We start from the raw sequence: 24,373 nt of genomic DNA, 5'->3' as shown, positions 1-24,373 counted from the left end.
CAGCATACCCCTGCTTGCAGCCTGCTAGAGCTTTCCTTTCCTTAGGCATAGGAAGCAAGCAGTGTGGTTTGGCCCCGCCACCACAGTACTACCTCTGTGAGTGCCTTTATCAACATTAAATAACGGTTTCTTCCTTGCCCCGGTATTTTGTGCCAGTGACAACGCACTGCAGGAATGCTGATCCCTAAATCAGCTGCTGCTGACAGGAATATCTCTCTGGTCGCAGTGAGGGCACCCGGTTTGCTGCCGAGCAAAGCAGGGCACGAAAGCCTTTGTCTCTTCTCTGCTGTGTATCCCCTGCCCTATGCTCTGTTCTTCTGTTTCTGTTGGTGGGGGTGCCTCTCCAGCCCAGCCACCTGTTCCAGTCTGTCCCATTGTGTCCCCTCCTTCCTCAGTGCTTTCAAGCTGCAGCTGGGATCTGAAGGAAAACTCCCACTCTAGCCTTAAAGCTATTGGCATTAGAAATAAATACATAAACGGCAGGTTTTAGGGCCTATGTGCTGCAAGGTCTAGATCCTGTGTTTGGCATGGTCTGTTGTGAGAGCAGTGTTCTTCCACGACCACCAGAGAAGGAGAAATAATCTCCACCCAGGACTGTTGCTGTAGGAGGTAAAGCCCTCTGCAAACTACCATAGAGAAGTATCATTCTCTCCACTTTATGGATGGGGAAACGGAGGCACAGAGTCATTACAACAGTGTGTCAGTGGAGGTGGAGTCCTGAGGGGAAATTAGGAGTCTGAAGCACCTGAACTGCAACTCCCACGAGGCACCGCGACAGGTCAGGCAGACACAGCGATTACAGGACCCCATCTGAAACGTTAGGATTTTCCTGACAAAATATTGAAAAAAATTCAGCAAAATTGTCGTTTTCCTCAGGACAATTTCCATTTTGCAGAGACCCCATTTCCCACTGGAAAAATAGGTAAGTAGAAAATTCCCAGCCTGCTCTAGAAATTAGATGCAGGTGACAGGTCACTCAGCCATTGTCACTGAGACACCCTGCTGGGCCAGCCCCCTCCAGTGAGACAGACCTGAGCTATGTGCCCTCGGAATGTGGAAAGAGACCCCCCCCCAATCCCTGGGAGTGAGGACAAAAAGCTGTCCCCCTACTGCCTAGCCTCCGAGCTAATTCCCACTCTGATTTCCCAGTGTGCCCTGCAGAATGTCTGCCGTAGCGATGGTCATACCCAGTGGTTTTTGTGCTGGTTGTGGAAAAGTCAGATGACCCCCATCTAACTGTTGTGTGGCTGTGATGTGGCGTGGGGCTCAGCTACCATGCTGATGAGTGAAGTATAAATGCTGAGAGATTAGACAGACAGATACTAATGATCAGGGCCCTGACCCTCCTCCACACTTGAAAAAGAAGGTAACTGTGTAAGAGGCGCCCTGACCTGGAGCCCAAAGCTATGCTGAGATGAGGAATGCCCCGGCTCTGCTCTGGTCCTGGGGAGTAGCCCAATGACGTGGGTGGAAACTATAATGGTGCTCTGGCACCCGTTCCTTTCTGCTGTAATCCAGTCCCCAAGGCGCGCTGAGCAAGGTATAGAATCACAGAATATCAGGGTTGGAAGGGACCTCAGGAGGTCATCTAGTCCAACCCCCTGCTCAAAGCAGGACCAATCCCCAATTAAATCATCCCAGCCAGGGCTTATTGTCTTACATAACTTTCCACTACTGTAACTGCAATCAGCTGTCTCGGCCTGGTACCTACAGCACAGGGCTCCAAGTCCTGGGCTGTACCCAGAGTCCTTTTACAATGCACTTATAGGACATGTTTGAGAAATGCTTTTACTTGTTCCCCTCGCTGTCCCTTTCTTCCCCCCACCTTGTCCACCTGGAGGTGGTGGACTCTTCCCACATCTAATGTCCCACATTGGTTACATTTTATAATTGAAATTGTGGCCTTTGGTGGGGAGACACAGGCCCGGTTGGGTAATGCCTTCCCAGCTAGTTCCTTTTCTTTTTTGCATTTGAAGGAGCCACTTCTTCAGCTTCCACCATCCAGTTGCTGGACATATTTTTAGCCTTGGGAGGAAGGTCAGAGGGTGTTAAACCCATAATCTTGGCCCCTTTGGCTGCCAAAGATCGTCAGTTGCCCATCTGCCGATCAGCACAATTTACACTCGATGTATTTAAAGAACATGGAGGGGGAAAAGGGAGAAGGCGAGGGGGAGGGCTGCAGGAACCTTGCATAAAACCCCAAAGGTCATGGGAAATCATGTACACGTCTGAAACATCAGCAGAGAAGTCCAAGGTATGGAGGCTGATTTGATCTGTTCAAGGAATTTTTTAGGCTCTACCTTTTAGGCTGGGCTGGTCCAATGCTACCCAACATTTCAAGCAGCTGTAGCAGGTTACTGGCTTACAGTTCTTTATGTTGCAGGCTTATTTAGCGTTAAAATCAACAAGCACTGGCTCCAGGTTCCCTGACAAAGCATTAAACACAGCAGCACGTCCCACAGGGCCCAGCCCATCTCAAAAACACACAGTGCGCCTTCAACCCAATTCCCCCTCCCCCGTCCCCGCACACTGCTGCACTCCTCAAATGCCTGGCGGAAGAGACAAGCTTCACAGCATACCCTGAAGTCGAGGTTGCTAGATCCAGGCTATTTTGGACCAAAGAGGGGAGTGAATTCCCAAGTTCTGGTGTCCTGGAGAGCACCCTGCCAGGAACTCCAAGAAGCTGCGCTGATCTCAAGAGCAGTGTCGTGCGCTGGGGCCTCTCTCAAGTAGGCTGGCTCCAGGCCATTTAGGGCCATGTGGGTCAGAAGCAGCATGTTCAGCTCCCACCAGATGCTCAGTCTGTGCAGCGCCTGCCTTTAGAGGTGATGTGTCACTTTGCATTAGGCTCCCTTAGGCCTGCTTACACTCCCTGATGTGGACAGGAGGGATGGGGCGTCTCAGCTGGTGCGGAAGAAGCATGAGCTGCAGGAGGGTGGAGGCTGCTTTATCGATAGTTCCTTCTTTCCTACAAGCGTTTCTGGCCCCTGCATGGGCAAGTTGCGCTCTCTTAGGTGCCCCGTGGGCTATACTCAGAGCTGATGTGCTGGGAGGGCTGGCTGCAAGCGACACGCTGGCCAGCGGGTGAGAATCCACATTGAGACATGGGTCAACCCTGCCGAGTAGTTCTCTTGCAATTCCCTCAGGCTGCCATGTCAGTCTTCTCTCCTGGGGTCTTTCTGTGCTCACTTGACTGAAGACGAGCAGCATGGCTGCCCATGGGATGTTCTGCCCTGACATGCGCTGTTTGGTCAGGGCTCTGCTCAGGAGAGGAACAGACTGGGGCAAACTTACCTTTCAGCCTTCTAGCCTGCTCTGTAGTGTCAGGACGGATGGTCCCTGGGGATGCAGTGACTGTGTGCCATGATCAGAGGGTGTGAATGCCAAGGGGTGGGTGGGGACTGTTTGGGATGGTGCAAACAAGTATAACTAGAAGCAATGAGGTGGAACTGAGCAGTCAGGGTGGCTTGCAGAAGAAATCTTTTGAGGGTGAGATCTGTTAGGTCGTGAAACACCCTCCCCAAGGAAAGTATCAGAGGGGTAGCTGTGTTAGTCTGGATCTGTAAAAGCGGCAAAGAGTCCTGTGGCACCTTATAGACTAACAGACGTATTGGAGCATAAGTTTTCGTGGGTGAATACCCACTTTGTCAGATACATGTCAAGGAAAGGGCATTTTAGAGGGGACTGGAGTATGCTGCAGGAGCAATCCTGAACGGCAGGCTTGGGTGTTGGGACAGGACCAGCTCCATAGCTGGGAGCCAGGTGGTGGCGAGCAGGCGATTTGGAGTCAGGGTGGCAGGTTGCTGTTCCCAGGTCCCACTGACTGGCTGTGTGAATGCAGGGCAATGGCTCGTCTCCGCTGTGTCCCCATGTTCCCATTAGAGGGAGGCTTTGGGCTTCAGGCAGGAATGTCTGGGAATTGCTGTGAAAGGGTAAGGGGCTCTTGGAGAGCAGGCCCCAGCTCCTGGGTCGGTGGCGCTATGAACTTCATGCTCAGCATGTGCGACTGGCTCTTTTGCTCCAGCCCCAGTGTCCCCAAGAGAGCTTTGAGATCAAAGAGCAATGAGATTCCCAACAATACTGAACCCCTGAACCACTGGGGACAAGCGCCACCCCCACCCTCGCCTCATCCCCCCCTCCAGGCTCGCTGGCTGGCAGCTCTACGCGCTCCTCCCCCCACCGCCTGACAGCCACTGCAGAATACCCCAGTGACCAGGCTCAGCTCCCTCGTGGCTCACCCACCCACATAGCATCCAGTTGGGTCCCCCCACAAGCCTGACCCTTCCCTCCCTCCTCCTGGCTCTCACCACTAGGCTGTTCAGCCTCTCCTTGATCCCCTGTTGCATCTCCTCCCCCCAGCCCTGCTCCTCCTCCCCACCTACGTGCCTCCGGCCCATGGCCCTGAGTCCCTCCTGCCACTGCTGTGAAGACCTGATGCCCTCCCACCCCCTTCCCACCTCTGCCCGCTGCCCTCCTGCCTCCTCCCTGCAACCCCAACTCCCTCCCACCTCTGCCCTGCAGCCCGACACCGTCCCTTCTCCCACCCACTGCTCCAACTCCCTGCCCCGACACCCTGCCTCCCTCCTGCCTCCCACCCGCTGACCCGACTCCCTCCCACCTCAGCCCACTGCCCTGACTCCTTACATACATCACACTAGAGTATTAATGACCACCATGTTACCAGTTTGCGTATAATTCCTTAGATGACACCCGTTAGATACAGATTACGACAACATGGTGTTGGGGCAATGAGTGTAGAAGGCTGGATTGGGGGAATGATGGTAAATACTGAAGAAGACAGGTCACTGATACAAGCGATCTGGATTGCTTCGTAAACTGGGGTCAAGCAAACAATGTGCATTTTAATATGGCTAAATGTAAAAGTATACATTGGGGGGGGAAATGTAGGCTGTACTTACAGGATGGGGGACTCTATCCTAGGAAGCAGTACCTGAAAAAGACTTGGGGGTTATGGTGGATAATCAGCTAAACATGAGCTCCTAGTAAAAAGAAAAGGAGTACTTGTGGCACCTTAGAGACTAACCAATTTATTTGAGCATGAGCTTTCGTGAGCTACAGCTCACTTCAGTGCAACACTGGCCAAAAGGGCTGATGTGATCCTGGGTGCATTAACAGGAATCTCAAGTAAGAGCAGAGAGCTTATTTTGCCTCTGTATTTGGCACTGGTGTGACCACTGCTGGACTACTGGGTTCAGTTCTGGTGTCTACGACTCAAGAAGGATGTTGATAAATTGGAGAGGGGTCTGAGAAGAGCCACAAGAATGATGAAAGGATTAGAAAACCTCCCTTACAGTGACAGACTTAAGGAGTTAAATCTATTTAGCCTAACAAAGAGAAGGTTAAGGGGTGACTTGATTACAGTCTGTAAGTACCTACATGGGGAATATTTGATTGGTTCTTCAATCTAGCAGAGAAAGGTCTAACATGACTCAATGGCTGGAAGTTGAAACTAGACAAACTGAGCCTGGAAATAAGATGTAAATGTTTAACAGTGAGCGACATTAACCATTGGAACAACTGACCAAGGGTCATGGTGGATTCTCCATCACTGGCCATTTTAAAATCAAGACTGCATGTTTGTCTAAAAGATCTGCTCTGGGAATTATTTTGGGGAAGTCCTATGGTGTGTGTTCTACAGGAGGTCAGACAAGATGGTCAAAATGGCCCCTTCTGGTCTTGGATTCTCTGACCCACTGCTCTGACTCCCTCCCACCTCTTGCCTATTTCTCTTGGTTCTTGTCTCCCACCGCCGTCCCCTCACAGCTCTGCTCTTCTCTACCTCTTCCATCTGCAGGTCCTCTCCCATCTCTCCTCGCCAACTTCCGAGCTCTTCTGTGCCACTCCCCACTTCCCATCTCCATTTCTCTGAGCGTATTCTGCACCAGACCCGCCTCAGCCACCTCCTGCTTCATAGCCTTCCCACTTCTGAATTGAAACACCATGCAGGAGTGAGAGGCTCTCCCCAAGGGACTGACTTTGGTGAGCCACTGAAGGTGGCCAAAGCAAGCCACAGCAGAGGCACTAGCCCACTGCAGGGACCCTGCAGACTCACGTGCTGTCTGACCATCTTTGGATATATCTGTACTGCAGCAGGAGGTGTAATTCCCAGTTTGGGTAGACATACACAGGCTAGCTTTGGTCGAGCTAGCGTGCTAAAAATAGCAGCACAGCCAGGGCAGCACAGGCTAGCCACCTGAGTACTTAGGGATGCAGATGGGATTGTACGCGGGCAGCTAGCCTGAGCTATCACCCATGCCACCTTACACTGCTATTTTTATCATACTACAGCGATCCAAGTTAGTGTGTGTACATCCACCTGAGCTGGAAACTGCACCTCCCCGCTGCCGTGTGGACAGACCCTCTGCGGCTGTTCTGTCCCGTTGATGTGACCAGCTTGCTGCTGCTCGTGTCCATGTGCTGGAATGTTGCAGGACTGGCTCTTCCTTATTGTTATTTACACTACAGGCCAAACCTAACGCAGCGATTGGAATCTTTTAAAAACAGGTTATTTTTCAGGTGCTTTGCTCTCCTAATATAGCACCTGGCTGCTCCGAGTGCCAGTTACGAGGGTTCAGTGTACAGGGAATCGCTCCCCAAACAACCATCCATACTGCTCAGGGGAAGCTCCAGCATGGTCCCTGACCAGGGAGGCCTGGGGAAAGAAACTGATCTGACAGAGTCAAGTCGCACAGTGCAGGATCTGGGTCCAAATGATCATAAAGGCCAGGGGCGTTCAGGTCCTAGGTTTGACCATGCTCCTCTCTCCGGTGGTAGTAGTATGAACAGAGACTGTGCCCCCCCTAAGTGCAGGTGCTAGTGTCCGCAGGATGAGGCCTGCTGGGCTGAGCTGGGCCCTGTGTATGGCCTGACTGGCTGGGCAGGCAGTGCTTTGAGATCCCTGGATACAAAGTGCTAGCATGCCAAGCACTGCTGTTAATAGCAGTGCAAAGCACTGTGCCGGGTGAGACTGGACACTGCTGGGCTGGAGGGCAGTGGGGCACTTCCCACGCTTTCTCCAACACAGCATTTCGGAACATGGCCTGTGAAGGACCATCAAAGGGTCATGGGAGAAGACTAAAGGAATGGCCTATGTCAAGCTCTGGTTGCTCTCTGAGAGAGCCTGACAGTGCTACCCATTTTCCCTCGCTTTGGCTTGGGTGAGGATAGAACTTTCTGCTTGGCATCTGCTTGCCAGCTGGAGTACACAGGAATTATTCCCTTTTGAAATGCGTCCCTGGTATGTGGACATTAGACTTTTCAGGGGATTATTCAGACTAGTAGCAACTGTTTGGGACAGAGATGCTATAGCCAGTAATGCTTTATTTTCAGCATCTGTTGAATTACAGAGAGGGGCCCATGGAAAATGCAGGTGACATCTCGCGGAATGCAGAATGAATTCATTACAGTCCTGTCAGTTTCAAAGAGTGGCAAATGTTTTCCTAATGAAAGGCCACTCACAATAAATAGGACTCTAACATTGACTCTGGGTCAGGCTGCACCCTCAAATCTATTCACAGGGGTCTGCTCTTCTTGTGGCCAGTACATTCTGCATCCCCCTTCCTTCAGCTCTTGCCCTCACCTCTATTATCGATCCAGCAAACACACACCAGCTAACCTCCAATTGCTATGCAAGAAACAGAACGTGGACATGACCCTTTATAATTTGCCACACACAAGTGGCTTTTCAAATATAAATGTTCTGGGCTAAGCCCCAGCCAGTATATTTATAAAAGGTCACTTTGCTGGTTTTCTTGAGAATTTTATACTGTTCACATCTGTTCTGAACACTGCTTCTGCTGCGGTGGAGCGCAGGGGGCAGAAGGGTTCTAGCAAAAGGCAAGACCCAGAGGGAGCAATTGCTGGTATGTCTTACTGGGGCTAAGAGATACTCGACAGTAATCTCCTAAATACTGTCCATGTAATATAAGATATTCTCTCCAACAAACACCTGTTTGCATCCGACTTATTGATAGGAGCATTAAAAGCAAGATGGCACCAAGGATGGTTTGTGACACCCATGGATCAACAGGGATAGCATTAAAATTCATTTATAATAGCCTCAAATTAGAGATTTTGTAACATGCTGGGACTCCATATGCAGCATTGTTTTAGTAAGCAACCGACTTTTACCCCACATCACACACACATATGCATGTGTGAGTGTGAGCACACACACATGCATGTGTGAGTGTGAGCACACACACATATTGTGTAGGCATATGTAGGCTCTTTTGAGGAGAAGAACAGAATCAACCTCAGATAAAACTGACTGCTAATGTTCTAATCATTTAGAACTGCAAGTTTCTGCCTCGGGGGGCACTGAAGATGTTGCCAACTTTGTTGAGAATCACTTATCAGCTGGAGACCAGAGCCTAGAGGGGAATGAAGGGGTACTTTGCCCAGAGTCTGTACCTCCTGAGAAGACTGTTCTCCTCCAGCCTGCAGACAGCAATGAGGCAGCAGCCCAGGAAAGGAGCGGAATGCCACATGACTGTGGTTCCAAGACAGGTGCTGATATAAATATCCCTGTTGATGGCTCGAACAATGAGAGCCAAGAGGAGGACAATGACGCGAACGCTGCTAATGCTTCTTCATCGGTTTCAGAATGTGCCCCTGCCACAGGCAGCAGTGCCGATGGAGGTGAGATTGTGGTGAGAGAGGGAGAGCCAGCGGAAGGGACTCCTCTCCCAGAGGAAGACACGGAAGGGCTGCTGGCCAAAGAACAGCCCGGAGGCAGCAGGAGCGAAGCTGCAAAGGAGAGCGAGGAGGATGGGGAGCTCCATGTGGCAGGGGTGGAAATCAGGCTGGAAGAGGCTGGGAGTGAAGAGGACAGGCAAAACTCTCCTCCAGCCACAGCAGGGAGTTTTGAAGAGAGCACCCGCCTGCCTGCAGAGGAGAGGCCAGTTTCCCAGGGTGGAACAAAGGCTCTGGCTAGAGAGGAGGTAGCAGCAGCAGCAGCAGCAGAGCGCCACTCAGGGCCTGACAATGGCAAAGATACTGCTGAAAAGGAACGTGAAGTCAGTGAGGCCTCCCAGAGGAACACGCCTCCCTTGCAGGCCAGCGGGGAATCGCCCCCTCAGGGAGATGGACGTAGTACTGAACCTGTTCTGTCAGAGCCAGAAATTCTTGAGGAAGAGGGGACACAGCAGGAGGAAGGCTCTAAAGAAGACGAGAGCCGTATTCCACATGCCAGCCAAGGTGCCAAATCTCACGTGCAAGGTGGGGATCATACAAACGAGCAAGACAAAGAAGTCTCTGGCTCAGAGACCAGTCATGTCTCTGGGGACCCTCTCGGGGGCAATGGACTAGCTGCAAAAGAGAAGGAACCTGATTCAGGCAACAGAACTGGTGACAGTCCTGAGGGGGAGACCGCCACTGGTGGCCAGCCAGCAGAAAAGGACAGAGAGGAACCAGGCACTGCCTTGGCTGAGGGAGTGGGAGAAAACCCTAACTTGGAAGCAGAGGAGTCTGAAGAAAGTTCAGAGGAAGAGGATGATGACCAGGCCGAGTCTGAGGAAGAGGGTGATGACTCATCAGAGGAAGAGGGTGATGACTCAGCAGAGGAAGAGGGGGCTGGCTTGGCAGAGGAAGAGGGTGGTGATGATGGAGAGGGGGCTGGCCCAGCAGAGGCAGAGGGGGCTGGCCCGGATGAAGAAGAGGGTGGTGATCCGGCAGAGGAAGAGGGTGGTGATGAAGGAGAGGGGGCTGTCCCGGCAGAGGCTCCTGGCCCAGCAGAGAAAGTCGGTGGTGATCCGGCAGAGGCAGAGGAAGAAGGGGCTGACCCAGCAGAGGAAGATGGTGATCCAGCAGAGGAAGAGGGGGCTGGCCTGGCACAGTCAGAGGAAGAGGCTGAAGAAGTCATTGCCCCAGATGCCCGAGAGGCTGCTAGTGACATGGAAGACCATGGCCATGTCAAAGAGGAACAGATCAGTGAAGCAGAAGCTGAGTCTGATTCTGCAGACCAGGAGAATGCACCCCGCAGAGACATGGAGCAGGACAAAGATCACCCTCACAATAGTAGCCCAACTGTAGCAGGAAGCCTTTCTGTGGATGCGCAGTTAGTGGCAGAAACAGACAGCCCACCTGGCAGCAACCATCCTCCTGCTGGTGCTGTGCCTGACCCCAGACAAATAGGTCTGACTTTTTTGTTACTAGGCGTGCAAGTAGTAATAGCCTAACAGCAAAGGGCATTGGTTAGTGAACCACTATCAAACCCAGAGCATCGCTGAGCTTGGCAGACATTAAACTGCACCCAGTGCACGGCCCTTGTTCTAACGCTTGTGCTAACCAGCTGCTCAGAGCGGAAATCCCTGTCCTGCCAAAACCAGGAGGGGTGGCATTGGTGATATGGGGTGGAAATGGGCTGCAGTTGGTACTTGGGGATTGGTAATGGGAGGTGAAGGCTTTCACCCCTTGGGCATTAAGCTGAATTAGTACAAGGTCAACAGTAACCAATATCCATTGCCATCTGATAGCTCTGCCATGTCTTGCATGAAATGAAGTGTTATGTTCCCTCCCCATTTCCCAGGAATGGGTTGTCCAGCTCCACCCCAGTTAGCACCTGTTGGGAGCCTCAGTAGAGATGCATGGGCCATGGCAACTGAACTCCTCTCTCAGCACTACAGGTGGTCCCTCCAGGACTGGGGGACATTGGCAGGGGGTGAACTGGGCAAAGGTTGGCTTGGATCTGTTCTGCGGATAAAAACAGACAGACATGTCCAGGAGCCAACATGGCCCCTTTCACCAGCATTGAATTCATGTCCTAATACTTCTAAATGCAAAGGAAGTATTTGGTTCTCCACGGCTCTGTGCTTTGTGCAGTCATTGATACCAGTGCAAAGTGAGTGCTAACATTCTGCTGTGATGGTGACTGACATCACTTTGTACCAGTGGGGTAGTCCTGAATGGACATTTACCAGAATGCCCCTGCCAGTGTGACCTCACAGAACAAAATGGCATGCTCCATGCAGCAAATGGACCAGGACACCGTTCCACTGCAATCCGCTCCTAATGCACCAGTGCTTTGCCCTGGCGTAGATGATTACATGGGCCATGAGACAGTAGAGAGCCAGGTCCAAGGAATACAAACACTTCGAAATACTCCACACCTTTCACACAACCTGGCGATTTAAGAGACAACACAAGAGAATTGGATCTAGACTGGGGGAAGTGTCCAGCATACACCAGTTTGCAAAGCTATCAAAATCAAACTAAGGGGAATGAGCTAACCTGGGAATAGCAGGTTAGAACCTGAGCCTTCGCTGGGGAGTCACTCATGATCCCCCTTAGTGATAATCCCTTCCAAAGACGTGAATTCCAAGGCAAATCTTAGATAAGTCTTTACACAAGTCCCCAGTTCTTCACAGATTGCATTATTGTTTCAGAAGGTGCTCTCTGAGCAGTGCTGGGATTGTTTTCCCCCGAGCACTAGAAGGGGAAAGGTGGGTAGATGAACTGGGCATTCAGATTAACACCAAATCATGAAAAAAGGAGGCCTAGGTCCTGCTCCTGAAATGTGCAGCTCATGGGCAGAATGCAAACCCGGGCAGAACCCCATTGACTTCAGCAGCGCTTGGCATGGTCACAGCCACCCGCTCTCACGCTACATAGTACAGGATCGGGGCCCTAGATTTTCCCAGGAAGCCGGCAGAAAGCTGGTAAATTTCCAAATTGCACAGACCGCACGCTCCCGTCAGTCACAGGTGAGTTTGTGGGTGAAGAATGAAAAATTATCCGTCCCATGTTTTCTTTGGACCTACTCATGAAATCTGTCACATAAATTATTCAGCGTTTGTCACTGATTAGCTTCCACAATGAGGAGAATTCCCCCCCCCCCAACTCCCTTCCCCTCCCCTCACTTAGTGCTCCGCTGTCACATACGGAGCTACTGAGCGGCTGCTGGGGCCCAGATGTAACCAGAGCTGAGTCTCTGTGGCTTTTTTTGGCAAATCCAAAAGCCCTTTCTTTGCATGATGTGTGTGCGCTTCAGTTCAGGTTCTCAGGCTAGTGAGGAGCGTGAGAACAAGAGCTGCCCATGTGGTCAGTGATGGCCCTATTCCCAACAGGATGGGCTGGGAATATGTTTGGTCACAGAGCTGTTTGCAAACCATTCTTGAGCCTAGAGCCCAATCCTGCACTTGCTGCTTTCAGAAGGAGCTTTGCCACGGACGTTAATAGGAGCTGGATAGGGCCACTAATGCATCTATAGAGGTCAAGATACCTACAAGGCCAGACAAACCCCCTGTGTGATACATCCTACTGCATACACTTTGAACACTAATATTCATATTGACATTAAATGGAGATATAGATATATAGCCCTATTCTGTTCCAAGCAGTTTGTCTTGTGCTACAGCCCTCTCCCCTAGGCTGATGATGTAGCCTTCAGGGTTATTATTATTACAGTAGCAGCTAGAGGCTCCAACCAAAAGCAGTGCCCCCATTATGCCAGGTGCTGTACAAACACATAGCAAGGGCCAGACCCTTTCCCAATGAGCTGACAGTCTAAATGGCAAGACAGACAAATGGTAGGGGAAAGGAAAGATTATTCTCCCCAGTCCCCATTTGAGAGATGGGGAAACTGAGGCCCAATGAGGTGAAGTGACTTGTCCGAGGTCACCCACGGATTCTGTGGCACAGCTGGGAGTTGAACCTGGGCGTGGCAAGCGGCAGGCCAGGGCCGTCCAGCAGGCCCACGTTGCCTCACCCAGTGTCCTCCGTCGTCAATATCAGCACTTTTCATTTTCACTTTTGGTTTGTAAAGCATGGAAGTGGGAGGCATTTAACTCTTCTGCAGATAGATGGCTGGGTGGAGAGGCAGAGGGGATAGCTAGACTAAAACTGGGCGTTAGCACTATTGCTATTAAAGAGTTGTAGTTCGGGTCTGAACAGCTGCAGGTGAAGACATATTGAAATCTTTCTGCCCATATCAGTGCCAGGCCAGGGACTGCTATCCAGCAAGCTGGCATGTGCAAGTTGATCAGCTGAACATATTGTTTAATGGTTTTCTTTATTATCAAGCATCCCTTTCAGATGAATATTTTGCATTCATAGTATTGATGTCAAGTGCTTATTTCTTAGTTTGCCCAGGGCCATGGTCATCATTGGACATTTTTATATCAAGATTGGATGGTTTTTAAAGATGTGCTGTAGTTCGGAGGGAGTTATTCTGGGAAAGTTCTATGGGCGCTTGTGATACAGACAAGATGATCAGAATGGTCCTTTCTGGCCTTGGAATCTATGAATCTGTGACTTTCCAAATTATGAGGAACATGCCAACAGCACTAAGTGGGTCAGTCGCAGGTCTCTCTCCAGAACCAAATAGAAAGATCACCACATTGCAAAGCCGTAATCACAATTGGCACCAACAGACACCTCTCTTGGGACCCTCAGCAAAGTTTTGTGAGGGCGGGGGAGAAGTGTCTGCAATAAAAACAGAGTGGTGAGCCAAACCCATTAATGACTTAGCGGTTCAAAGATTCTTCCCTGGCAAGGGGGTTAAAGATGCTTCTCAGCCCCCGCTGTGGCCAGGGAGTCACTCACCATGTCATGCTGTGGTTTGCATGCTCTTCCTAGTCTTGATTTCAGACATGGCTAACGTGCTGTTTTCCTTTTTCTCCAGAAGAGACAGAAGATGTTGGAGAGACTGCCAAGAGGGACCGTTCCCATATAGAGAGCACCCTTAAACTGAGCGAGGCTAAACCTGCAGATGACTACTCAGGTAGGAGTGTGGCAACGGGTGTGCGAAAAGGGGGCGGGGTAGGAAATACACTCAGGAAGCAAGTAGGTGGTTGGGTGCAATGGGGGACCCACTCTATTTCAGACATAGAGACTGGGATTTGGCGAGATTCTGTGGCTTCTGGGGCCAGGCCATGGGAGATGGCCATTTATTCAGTAGCCTCTAAGTGCAGACTTGTCTCCCACCTCTGAAAGACAGAATCATGTAGTTAAACAAAAAGCACAAGTGGCAATGTCTTATTTTTTAGTCTTAAATCTTGTTTCTTACAAAGCTGGTAACTTTTCACGTTCTTCTTCGGTTTCTTGCCTCGTAAATGCGTACCTTTCCCCTGGATTTCCATAGTTCCGATAGTTCTAAGACATACACGTGGTGTGCATAAGAGGGAAGTTCAGATAAGAGTCTGGAGAGCCACAAAAATAAGAACAGACATAAGCTCCCCTCAAAGCCAGCCCAATACAGCCCAGCCCTGAACATTTATTGAGGAGCAAAAAAGTTTTGAGCAGCTTTTAAAGAAGTTTTATTTTTCATTTTTGAAACTTATCGTTTGCTGCTGCTCTCCCCAGTGTCCGCTGGGACAAGATGAAGAAGCACCAAAATACTGCGGGAAGAGCTGTTCCTGCCACTCTTCTGGCCTGCAGAAATGAAGATGTACTGGGCATGTCATGAGAAAGCCTGTTCTCACTAGCACCCAGACACCACAATGAAGGGCCCTTTAGGAATTTGTGGATCAAATATTAAATAGTAATGAATCATGGGTTTTCTTACCCAATGTACTGATACGTGTGCAGGTTTGGAGAAGGTTGGGGAAAGCATCTGGAGTGAAATCCTGGCCATAATGATGCCAATGAGACTTTTGCCAAAGAGATTAATGGGGCCAGGATTTCACCCCTGAACTTTTGGGTACTTATTTGAACGAACCCTTTAAACCCAATGAATTTCTCCCATCACGAATGGAAAATTAGCGAAAGTTCTAAGGCTTGAGAGGGCCTTGGCAGAGGAGGAGATCTGTGAGGTGGGAGTGGAGTTCGTGCCAGAACCACAGGATTGCTTCCTCTGTGTCTTTTATGGGCGATTCCACAGAAACAAATCAAAACTGAACAATGGCTACAGCCAGGCAGCAGCTACATCCCAGTGAACAGAGGTTAATGCCACAGGAACAGCTCCTGGGACAGGCCTGGAATCTGCATCCCTTCTCTAACTACAGCGCTTAATCCAGAGCATCTCAAAGGGTTTTATTCTGTGGTACTTTATTTTCTAAAGATGGGAACATAGGATTGTAGGGCACCTCCCCGGTCATTGACTCAAGTCCGTTGCTATCATGAGATTTCATGCCCATTCTTAATATCTGTCCCGACCAGAAATCTCTACCCACAACAAGAGGCCTCCTATTCCAACAGCCAAATGGAGATTTGTTTGCTTGTTTATCTGCACTGCCTCTGTGTGCGTACATGAAAGAGAGCCAGGGAGGTAAAGAAGATGATCAGGACACCAGAGGCATCTGGGAATAGCTTTGAGTTTGATTTGTTCCTATTTTATCACCCCTTGAATCTGTAGCAACACTGCAGCGGTTGAGGAAGATCTACCACTCCTCCATCAAACCCCTGGAGCAGTCCTACAGATACAACGAGCTCAGGCAGCATGAGATCACAGGTAAAGCTGGGGGGCAGTAGGGATGCATCGGGCACAGTCAGAGTGTTCTGCTCTGCGTAGGTTCAGAGTACAGACACTGGATCCGTGGAAGACCTCAAATGTTAAGTCTTCCTTTGCAGCAGACAAAGAGATCCAGAGAGTGTTGTTACCTGGGTCCCAATGGGTTTCAGTGTGTGGGAATTCTGTGTATGCACGTTGGCTTTTTAGGTCCTTGCATAACGTCACCTCAATCAGAAGGAAAAACTTCTCCTTTTCCCTGGCAGAGCGCGTCAGTGCACCGAGCTGAGGAGCCTCAAGGGCCTGGCTCTCCACTGCCGGCACCGTGTGCAGTCAGGGGCACCTGTGCGATGTACATGTGAAACGCTGCCAGATTAGAACCCTCCACTCACCCCGACGGAGGTGCTTTCTGCCCAGGCCGCACGGGTGTGAATGACTGCACGAGGCCCAGAGAACCAGCCCTCAAGAAGGCACAAGACAGCTGGCTCACAAGGAGGCTTAGGAACCTACTGAACTCCCTCATGGGTGTCTGAAGCCTCTAAGGAGTAATAGTTCTGTAACACTCCATCCTGTTAAGTACCAGACACGGATGGGTGAACTGCTTCTCCTGAGGTGGTCTTCTGGGTGCAAGATTTTGGCCTAACTTCTCTTTCCAGGGAGTGGATGACTCGGGGGTGTGACGGAACATGGAGCTTTTCAGCTCCAAGTCATTAGCAATGGGAATTCAGCCTAGGCCAGTCGTGATCAAAGATCGGTCTCTCGATGGCTGTGCCAGGGCCCGCTAGTAATTGCTAAGCCCTAATGATGCACTTGTTCCACTCCAAAGGAGGTAAGAATGGCCGCTGCTCCAAGGAGCTTGCAGACTACATGAGGCCCTTGCAATCTGCGTGACACGGCAGCCGCATGGCCCCGTTTCTAATGCATTAGTATCAACATCACAAAATCCTGTTGGCAGCCTCGGCAGAGCAGCCAAGGTCTGAGGTCCCAGTTCAACAGGAAAACTCAGGTGCTCAAAGTTAGACACGTGTACCTTGCTGAACTGGGGCCTGGATGGAACCACGGAGACGAAATGCTCCTCTCCGCTCTAGAGCCAGCCATACTAAATTGGGGTGAGGCACATCAGTCGGGGTGGGCCGGTGATGCTTGCCCTGCTGCTGCCCATGCTACACCTGCCCTCTGGGCTTTTTACTCATGCTACAGAAAAGATAATTAGCCTCTGGGAATGGGGGGGGGGGTTACTCCATAGTAGAGTCCTGGAGTTTATCCTTATTGCAAGGGGCTAATCTATAGCTTACGCCCTCCCTGCCTTCCCATCTCTGCTCCCCACAGTTCCACTCATGCACACCCTCAATCCCACTCAAGATGCAAATTCCATTCACCACATTGCAGGTCCCCACATTACTATAGTACATCTGCCCCTCCTCCTGGTGCTACCCTCCCCTCACCTGGGTCAGCATTACTCTGTATCCCACACACATCTGCCATTGCAGCTGTTCTCAGTTCAGCTACTATAGCCCAGCAATTTAACTAGCCCATGATCCATATTTTGCCTTTAAAGATCCAATCAGACATGCCGGTTCCCTCAGAAGCTACAGCTTTACTGGCCTGGTAGGACTCTACACCAAGCTCAACACCTCATATCTGCAACATTATTTTTGTATAACTCTATTTTGCGAAGCGATGAAAAGGGTCGTCATCCAGCAGGTCCTTCCGGAGCTCCTGCCTCCAAACGGGGCCATGTCTCCTGGTCAGGATCGTCCGTGGCTCACGTAGGTTCTGACTCCCATCCTATTTGTTTGGGTGGCTGGCTGGCTTGTAGGGGACTATGGCAAGCATTCAGTTCCCCATATTTAACCACACACACACACACACACCCTCGGCAGCATCTCCGTTTTATGCTCTCTGAGGTAGTCTCAGTTGGATCTTCGATATTTCAAAACCGCCAGTGCAAAACAGACCAACAACAAAACACTTCAGTGCATACTCAGTGCTCCGTGGGCTGTAGCAGAAAGACACACCCATCACATGCTAGGAACTCCCTGCATCCATGCCCCATTCCTCCTCCACTCCTACCCCTGAAGCATGGTGGCTCCATTTCAGCTCCTCCAAAGCTGCTTCCTTTTGCAAGTGCTGCATAAGCCAGTGCTTGTGCTTAGCTCTGATTAATATTTGGGCACTGCAGACGGTTTGCTCTGAGATCGCTTGAAGTTTAATAATTCCCAGCCTTTGTTCTCTGATTTTTCACCTCGCCTCTGTGTGCGTGCTTGTGAGTGCTGCGATCTTGTGCATGCCAGTCCTTAGATTCATAGATATTAAGGTCAGAAGGGACCATTATGATCATCTAGTCCGACCTCCTGCACAACGCAGGCCACAGAATCTCACCCACCCACTCCTGTGAAAAACCTCTCACCTATGACTGAGCTATTGAAGTCCTCCAATTGTGGTTTAAAGACGTCAAGGAGCAGAGAATCCTCCAGCAAGTGACCCGTGCCCCATGCTACAGAGGAAGGCGAAAAACCTCCAGGGCCTCTGCCAATCTGCCCTGGAGGAAAATTCCTTCCCGACCCCAAATATGGCGATCAGCTAAACCCTGAGCATATGGGCAAGATTCACCAGCCAGACACCCAGGAAAGAATTTTCTGTAGTAACTCAGATCCCACCCCATCTAACATCCCATCACAGACCATTGGGCCTATTTACCATGAATATTTAGAGATCAGTTAATTGCCACAATCATGTTATCCCATCATCCCATCTCCTCCAAGGTGTAGAAAGGCACACAGTACTGCAGGATGCTTGTGACAGCGATGTGATCCTCACTTTGGGATCGCCTGGAGCTGGGGTCCAGGGGAGCGGGAAATGGAATTCCAGTTTAGCAGGTAGAGGAACATGCTCGATTATGCATAGACAAGTCTCTTTGTTATTGACACTGCCCAGCTTTCACTTCCAAGCCAGAGAATTTAACACACATTCCAAAAGAGCCACAAGAACAGCAAAGGTGGGTGTTGTTCAGGGAATGTCTACACAGCTAAGTCGCTGGGCACTGTAGTGTAGACACATGGTGCAGCAACAGAGGGGATTTTTACACCCCCTTGAGACGCAGTAGTTACATCGACAGACGCATTCTTCTGTCAACCTAGCTGCATCTACAGTGGCGCGGGGGGAAGGGTCACACAGGGTATGGAATTATTCACAGCCCTGAGTCACGCAGCTAGATCAACCTGCATTTTAGGCATAGACTAGGCCTCAGACTCGCCAAACAGGGATTTCGCCCTCCCCCGCCTCCCAAACACAAAGCTAATCCCTCTCCAGGCAGACCCATCGTGCGTGGGGTTCGGCAAGCGAGGGCACAGAAATCCAGCCCTGCCTCTTCTCCTCTCTCTTGCAAGGGGAGTGCTGAGCCCACCACCTGGCTGACCGCAATGCGCATTATCTGTACCAGGGCCTGACCCGGCTGGAGTGGATCGGGGGCTGGCCCCGGGAACATTACCATTTTCCATCCTGTGGGGTTGCTGTCCAGACTATGCCACTGGATAGCGTTCTGGTCTCATGTGCGTGAACCCATGGAATTGATATTGCCAAGGAGAACAGTGAAATGCCCACCCTGCACCTTTCACCAGTCTCTGCAGAGGCCTTTGCCCCCCAGCCATGCCAACACCATGGCAGTGACCCCTATGGCGGTTATTAGCCAGTGTGTGATAGTCCTAGCACGATGGAGCAATGGCACCCGCAGGCACTGACATGGAGGGTGGGGACAGGCGCCACATGGCTTCCCAGGAACCAACCTGAATGCTCACCTTGGCATCAGGGCATCCCTTCAGGGACTTCTTTATGGATGATGTAATGTCCTGGGGACAGCCCCTCCAAGTTCCTAGCCTGGACTATAGAACAGCTGAAATGACCAGAGACACCGACCCCAGTGCATGCTGGGTCAGGGCTCTGGGAGTGTAGCCCATGCTTTTTAGATATCCAGGCAGGGCAGACACACTCTGTCAAGATCACAGTTTATCCACCTCACTCTTGGTTCTCGGTGCCACACTTTCAGGAGCTCTTCCATGGCTAGCCTGGGCCGTAACAGATAGCTGGTGCCTTGTGCACACACTTCCCATTTTCAGGAGGGCTTGGAACTGAAGATGCAGCATCTCGGTGTTCCGTTTGGCACCACTGTCTCCCGAGTCACGTGTCCGTAGCCACACCCCGCTCCATTTGGAAACCAGCGTCTCCACCATTGCCTTTTCTACGGCACATGGTAAAGGGCCAATTCTGTAGCTGCTTTGCAGTCACTCCTGGGGGTCCAGTGCTGTCACCTGCTACCACTTCTCAGACCACTGGCCCTCTCCCACATCTGACTCAGCAATACCAGCACTTAAACCAATACACCTGATGCCAAATGCTCCTTCTGCCATGCACCTCCACGCTCCTGGACTGGGCAGAATGGGGGACATTTGCCTGGAATACTTGAAGCAAAGGCATCTCCCCTGCATGCCCACTGAGAGTAAATAGAGCAATCTGTAGTTAGAGGGGTGGTGATGACTGTGTAGCCCAGCAAGGAGTTTGCACCATGTGTCAGGGAGCCCCCGTGACTCAACAGCCCAGGTGAGCACACTGCAGTGTTGAGTGAGTGGTCACACCTGCCTCCCACTTCCTTTGGCTTCACTGCCAGAGTTTCTCTGCATGGCAAGCTGCTGCTGCTGCGGCTGTGGACAGTACAGGCTGCATTGACTGGTTCCATTTCCTTCTGCCACATTAATAAGCTGACGGTGACATCCCTGAGCAGGGAAGGTCTGAATGTGTCCCAGGTGTGTCCTGAATGCCATCACGGCTCTTCTCTAGAGAGGGGATGGGGAGGATATGTGGAGTTATCTCTGACCCCCTGGTGGCCGTTAGCTCAATAGCAGGCCCAGGCTGGGCCCCAGGCTGACAGGACTCATGATGGATCATACAAGTTAGGGAAAATGTGGAACAGGAGTGTCAGGAAACAGGGGTTATGTTCCAAGGGTCAAACCAATACTCCATGGTAAGTTCTCTTTCTGTTCCTAGCTATCCGTTTCTTTCCCTCTCCATTATATGGCAGCCCTCTGAGGGTTTTGTAACCATGGGACCAGTTCTGCCCTCAGTTACATGGCTGCAGCTTGCGCCCATCTACAGTGGTAGCAGAGCTGAGCAGCATTGCTGTGCCTAGCACCAGTGCTCGGGTAATTTGGGTATTGTAAGATTATTAGCGCTCTCTGCTGTAGCTCACCAGGATCCTAGATCACTCAGCAACTCCTGGCTGATCATCAGCAACATAGCAGATTTTATTTACAACTGGCCAGGCTTGGAGTCTCTTTCTAAAAAGTCTGGAGGCTCCTTAGCCGGGCTGTGTTCACCTTCTCTGGAATGTGTTTGCAGATAGAAACCCTCTCTTTAAAGTGTGCTCATGTGTCAGTCTGAGCTGTGCCTTCTCTTTCCATGCTGGACACCTCTCTGGTGTGTACACTAAGACACTGTGTTTACACATCCCGTAGAGAGGCGTGCAGGCTGCAGAGCAATGGGTGTCTCCATGCATGTGAGTGTGTCTATGTCCATGGTATACGTATGCACTCTCTCTAAGTTAGGGGTGCCAGTTTTCTCTCTAGCATGCTGGGATTGTTCTCCTGGTTCCATCCTCAGAAGAACTTCTGCCTGGTTGGGGAATGTCCTGGTCCAACAACAGGGGCCTGAAGAGATGTCACACCAAATTGCGGTACATGCTGGCAACCCATAACCATGTATGTGTACATGCAGACTAACATGCCTGCACCAGGGACTGCCTTGCTCCTAACCAAAGTATCTTCCACAATCTGGCATCATAGGAGGGGAAACAGGTAACCATAGCCCGATGGAAAGGGTGTGGGACGTTGTGTTTGTGACTGTTCCTGCAGTGCAGCTGAACAGACCTAATTGTGGCTTGTTACAGGCAATTCAGCTGACTCATTTGCTCTGTAGGAGCAAGCAATTCCTTAGTGTGAAGTTGTTACTATTCAATGGGGCTCCCAGCTGGCCCTCACTGGACCTGCTGCTGGAGCCGAATTCCAGTATCCTGGGGGCACAGAGGGTATCTCAGAAGGATGTCAGTGAAGGAGGAAACCTGTCCTTGAGCCACTCCCAAAAGACTGGTCAAGACCTCGCGTCCAATCCAGGTCCACAATCTCGGAGACCAACGAATGGGTTTTTTATTCTAATCCCAGTAATTATAACTCTCTTAGTGCATGCGCCCTCCGTTCCTGCAGGTCATTCATTATGTCATTCTTCCTGGAGTGTTTGCATTGCTCATTGGTTCTGCTCTCTGCCTAGGAGAAGGCTGAACCGACCATCAGCTCTCTCGCTCTCTCTGTGGGTCCTACCAGACCAATCACCTCCTTTCCTTCCTTCTACTCATGTTGCCTTTTCTCTCTCCCCCTGGCCTCTCCCTGCTAACAGCTTACCACGGACGTACCCTGGGCTCCTCAGCCACAGGTTGGTATTGCTGCCTGCAGCCTGCATGCTACTAGCAGCCAGGTAACCTCTTCACTGCCTCTCAACTGTCATTGGTCAAAGGCACTGTAAATCCCAGCCTTCTTCATCTTTCCAGATAGCCACTAGCCAGAACCATTTGACCAGTGCCCCCTGGGCACTAGCCAGAGCCACATGCCCAGTCCCCGCATGCACTAGCCACAGCCATACATCCAGTGCCCCCGTACACTAGTCAGAGCCATACACTCAGGGCCCCTGGGCACTAGTCAGAGCCATATGCCCAGTGCCCCCCCATGCACTAGCCACAGCCATACTCTCAGTGCCTCCTGTGTACTAGCCAAAGCCTTAAACCCAATGCCCCCTGTGCACTAGCCACAGCCATATGCCCAGTGCCCCTGTGCACTAGCCACAGCCATACGCCCTATGCACCCCGTGCACTAGCCACAGCCATATGTCCAGTGCCCCTGTGCAGTAGCAAGAGCCATATGCCCAGTGCCCCCATACACTAGCTAGAGCCGTATGCCCAGTGCCCCCTCTGCTCTAGCCAGAGCCATATGCCCAATGCTCCCTGTGCACTAGCCCCAGCCATACGTCCAGTGCCCCCTATACACTAGCCACAGCCATGTGCCCAGTGCTCCCAGTGCACTAGCCAGAGCCACACGCCCAGTGTCCCCCGTGCACTAGCCACAGCCATATGCCCAGGGCCCCCCATGCACTAGCCAGTACTAGTTATATACATAGGTGTCTTTATTATTTTGCAGTGGCTGGCTTTGTCCAGCAGGCCACACATTCATGGCATCCTTAGATAAACACTAGTCTACGGGTACATCGTCACTGCAAGTGAAGGCGAGGTTGCAGCATGAGTAGGCATTTCTCTGCTGGGTTCAATCTAGCTAGGATCGGTAACAACTACCACTCCATACCAAGGTCCCCAGTTGGTTTGTACTCAGGCACTAGCCCAAGGACTAGCCTGGGCCACCACGTCGTCACTGCTGTTGGTACCCGTGCTAGGTTAGAGCTAGCCTACCCACACTACAATCACAGCACCACTTTGCAGCAAAGGCATAGCCTGTGTGACAAGAGAACTGGTCCCGGTCAGTGTCAGATGTCTGCAGTCCCCCACTCTGCACAGGCCTGCAGAGTGAACATTGCAAGCCTGCCCGCTTGGATGAAATCTGACGGTGCACCAGTGCACGTGACGGTAGCTACAATTCCACCCCCTTTGATGGGGACGGGTGGGTATTGTCCCCTCCAGTGCCCAGCAGCACCCTCCCAGGAACACAGCGTGCCCTTGGCCCCTTCAGGAGGCAGAACTGGCTCTAGCCCTAATGTAGTCTGCTTAGAATGGTATTGCCAGGGTATCTGTGTCACTCCCATGAGGACCATATTTGGGTGATGGGAGTTAAATTGAAATAGGGCCCCTCTAGGATGGTGCCCCAGGGAAAGGTAAGGAGGTGGCTACCCAGTACCGCACACTCCCAGTTGGGTTGGCAGGAAATCCTGGTGCTTGGAGGTTCCTGAGTCTCTCCCAGCCGGTCAGCCATATAGGTACAGCTGAGAGAGCCATACAGATAACAGCAGTGGTGGCTGGGTTGGTGCCATTGGCAAGGACACAGCCACATGACCAGCCAGCAGAATGCTAAGAAATTGCCGCCATTCCTTTAAACCCATCCCTCGCAACACACTCAAAGCACGGGGCCTGCTGCTAGAAGAGCAGCCGTCCTTCCAGAGTTGCTGGTTCCTGACTGCGCAATGACATCATAGCACCAGAGTGCTGAGCACCTCAACCCCCCCCTTACACTAGCATGCCTGCCAGACACACTCTGGCTTTCCTATTGAATTTTATTTAACCCTCCAGAGACTTTGGAGATATCTGTATACATATGCAGATAGAGTTACCTATAGCTACATGTATCTATCTATAAATACAGCCCATATAGATATATACATACACATCTGTATAAATGTGTATGTTTACAGATCTAGGTCTATAAACATATGTATAAATTATGTATATATAACACAAATGTGTGTATGTATGCATATACAGTGCATATAGCTATAGATATGCAATGTATGTAATTATATAACAGCCTAAGGATTCATTTAGGTGGTGAATGAACAGGCCAGAACTCTAAGGGTTAAATGAGTTTGGCGCACCTGCAGTATGGAGACAATTGCATAATTCTCAGGATATGTATTTACCTGTTGTCCATGGCTGGTGTGTTGTAGGGTTGACAGTGGTAAAGCACTATAGACTTAAAGCTCAGTATTGCCCACAGCAGCAAACCTTCAGGATTGCCCAAGTGGGAGATTAGTTCATTCTGTGGTTCCTAGGGAGCAAGGCCCCCCTGTGAGAGATGACAGTGTCAGTGTGACAGGGTGGACAGGTCCAGAGGTCCCCTTCTGGAGGCCTTGCAGCCATGCCACACCCCACCCCAGAAAAGGGCAATAAAGAGGTCCTCCAAGCTGCCTAGAGTGGCTGCATGGGAA

General features: G+C 51.0%; 1 protein-coding gene across 1 annotated transcript in view; it reads left to right on the top strand.

The window, feature by feature from the left end:
* SRL (sarcalumenin) overlaps positions 1 to 24,373 on the top strand; it is a 93,137-nt gene that overhangs the window by 47,955 nt on the left and 20,809 nt on the right. Inside the window, exons 2-4 of the mRNA XM_073361534.1 lie at positions 13,643 to 13,741; positions 15,314 to 15,409; positions 21,848 to 21,883. Coding sequence (XP_073217635.1) covers positions 13,643 to 13,741; positions 15,314 to 15,409; positions 21,848 to 21,883 — 231 coding nt within the window. The remainder of the gene's footprint in view (positions 1 to 13,642; positions 13,742 to 15,313; positions 15,410 to 21,847; positions 21,884 to 24,373) is intronic.

This window comes from Lepidochelys kempii, chromosome 10, assembly GCF_965140265.1.
Source record: "Lepidochelys kempii isolate rLepKem1 chromosome 10, rLepKem1.hap2, whole genome shotgun sequence".
In the NCBI taxonomy this organism is placed as follows: Eukaryota; Metazoa; Chordata; order Testudines; family Cheloniidae; genus Lepidochelys; species Lepidochelys kempii.
The sequence above is the reverse complement of the archived record's forward strand: the minus strand, read 5'-3'. Positions and strand labels throughout refer to the sequence as shown.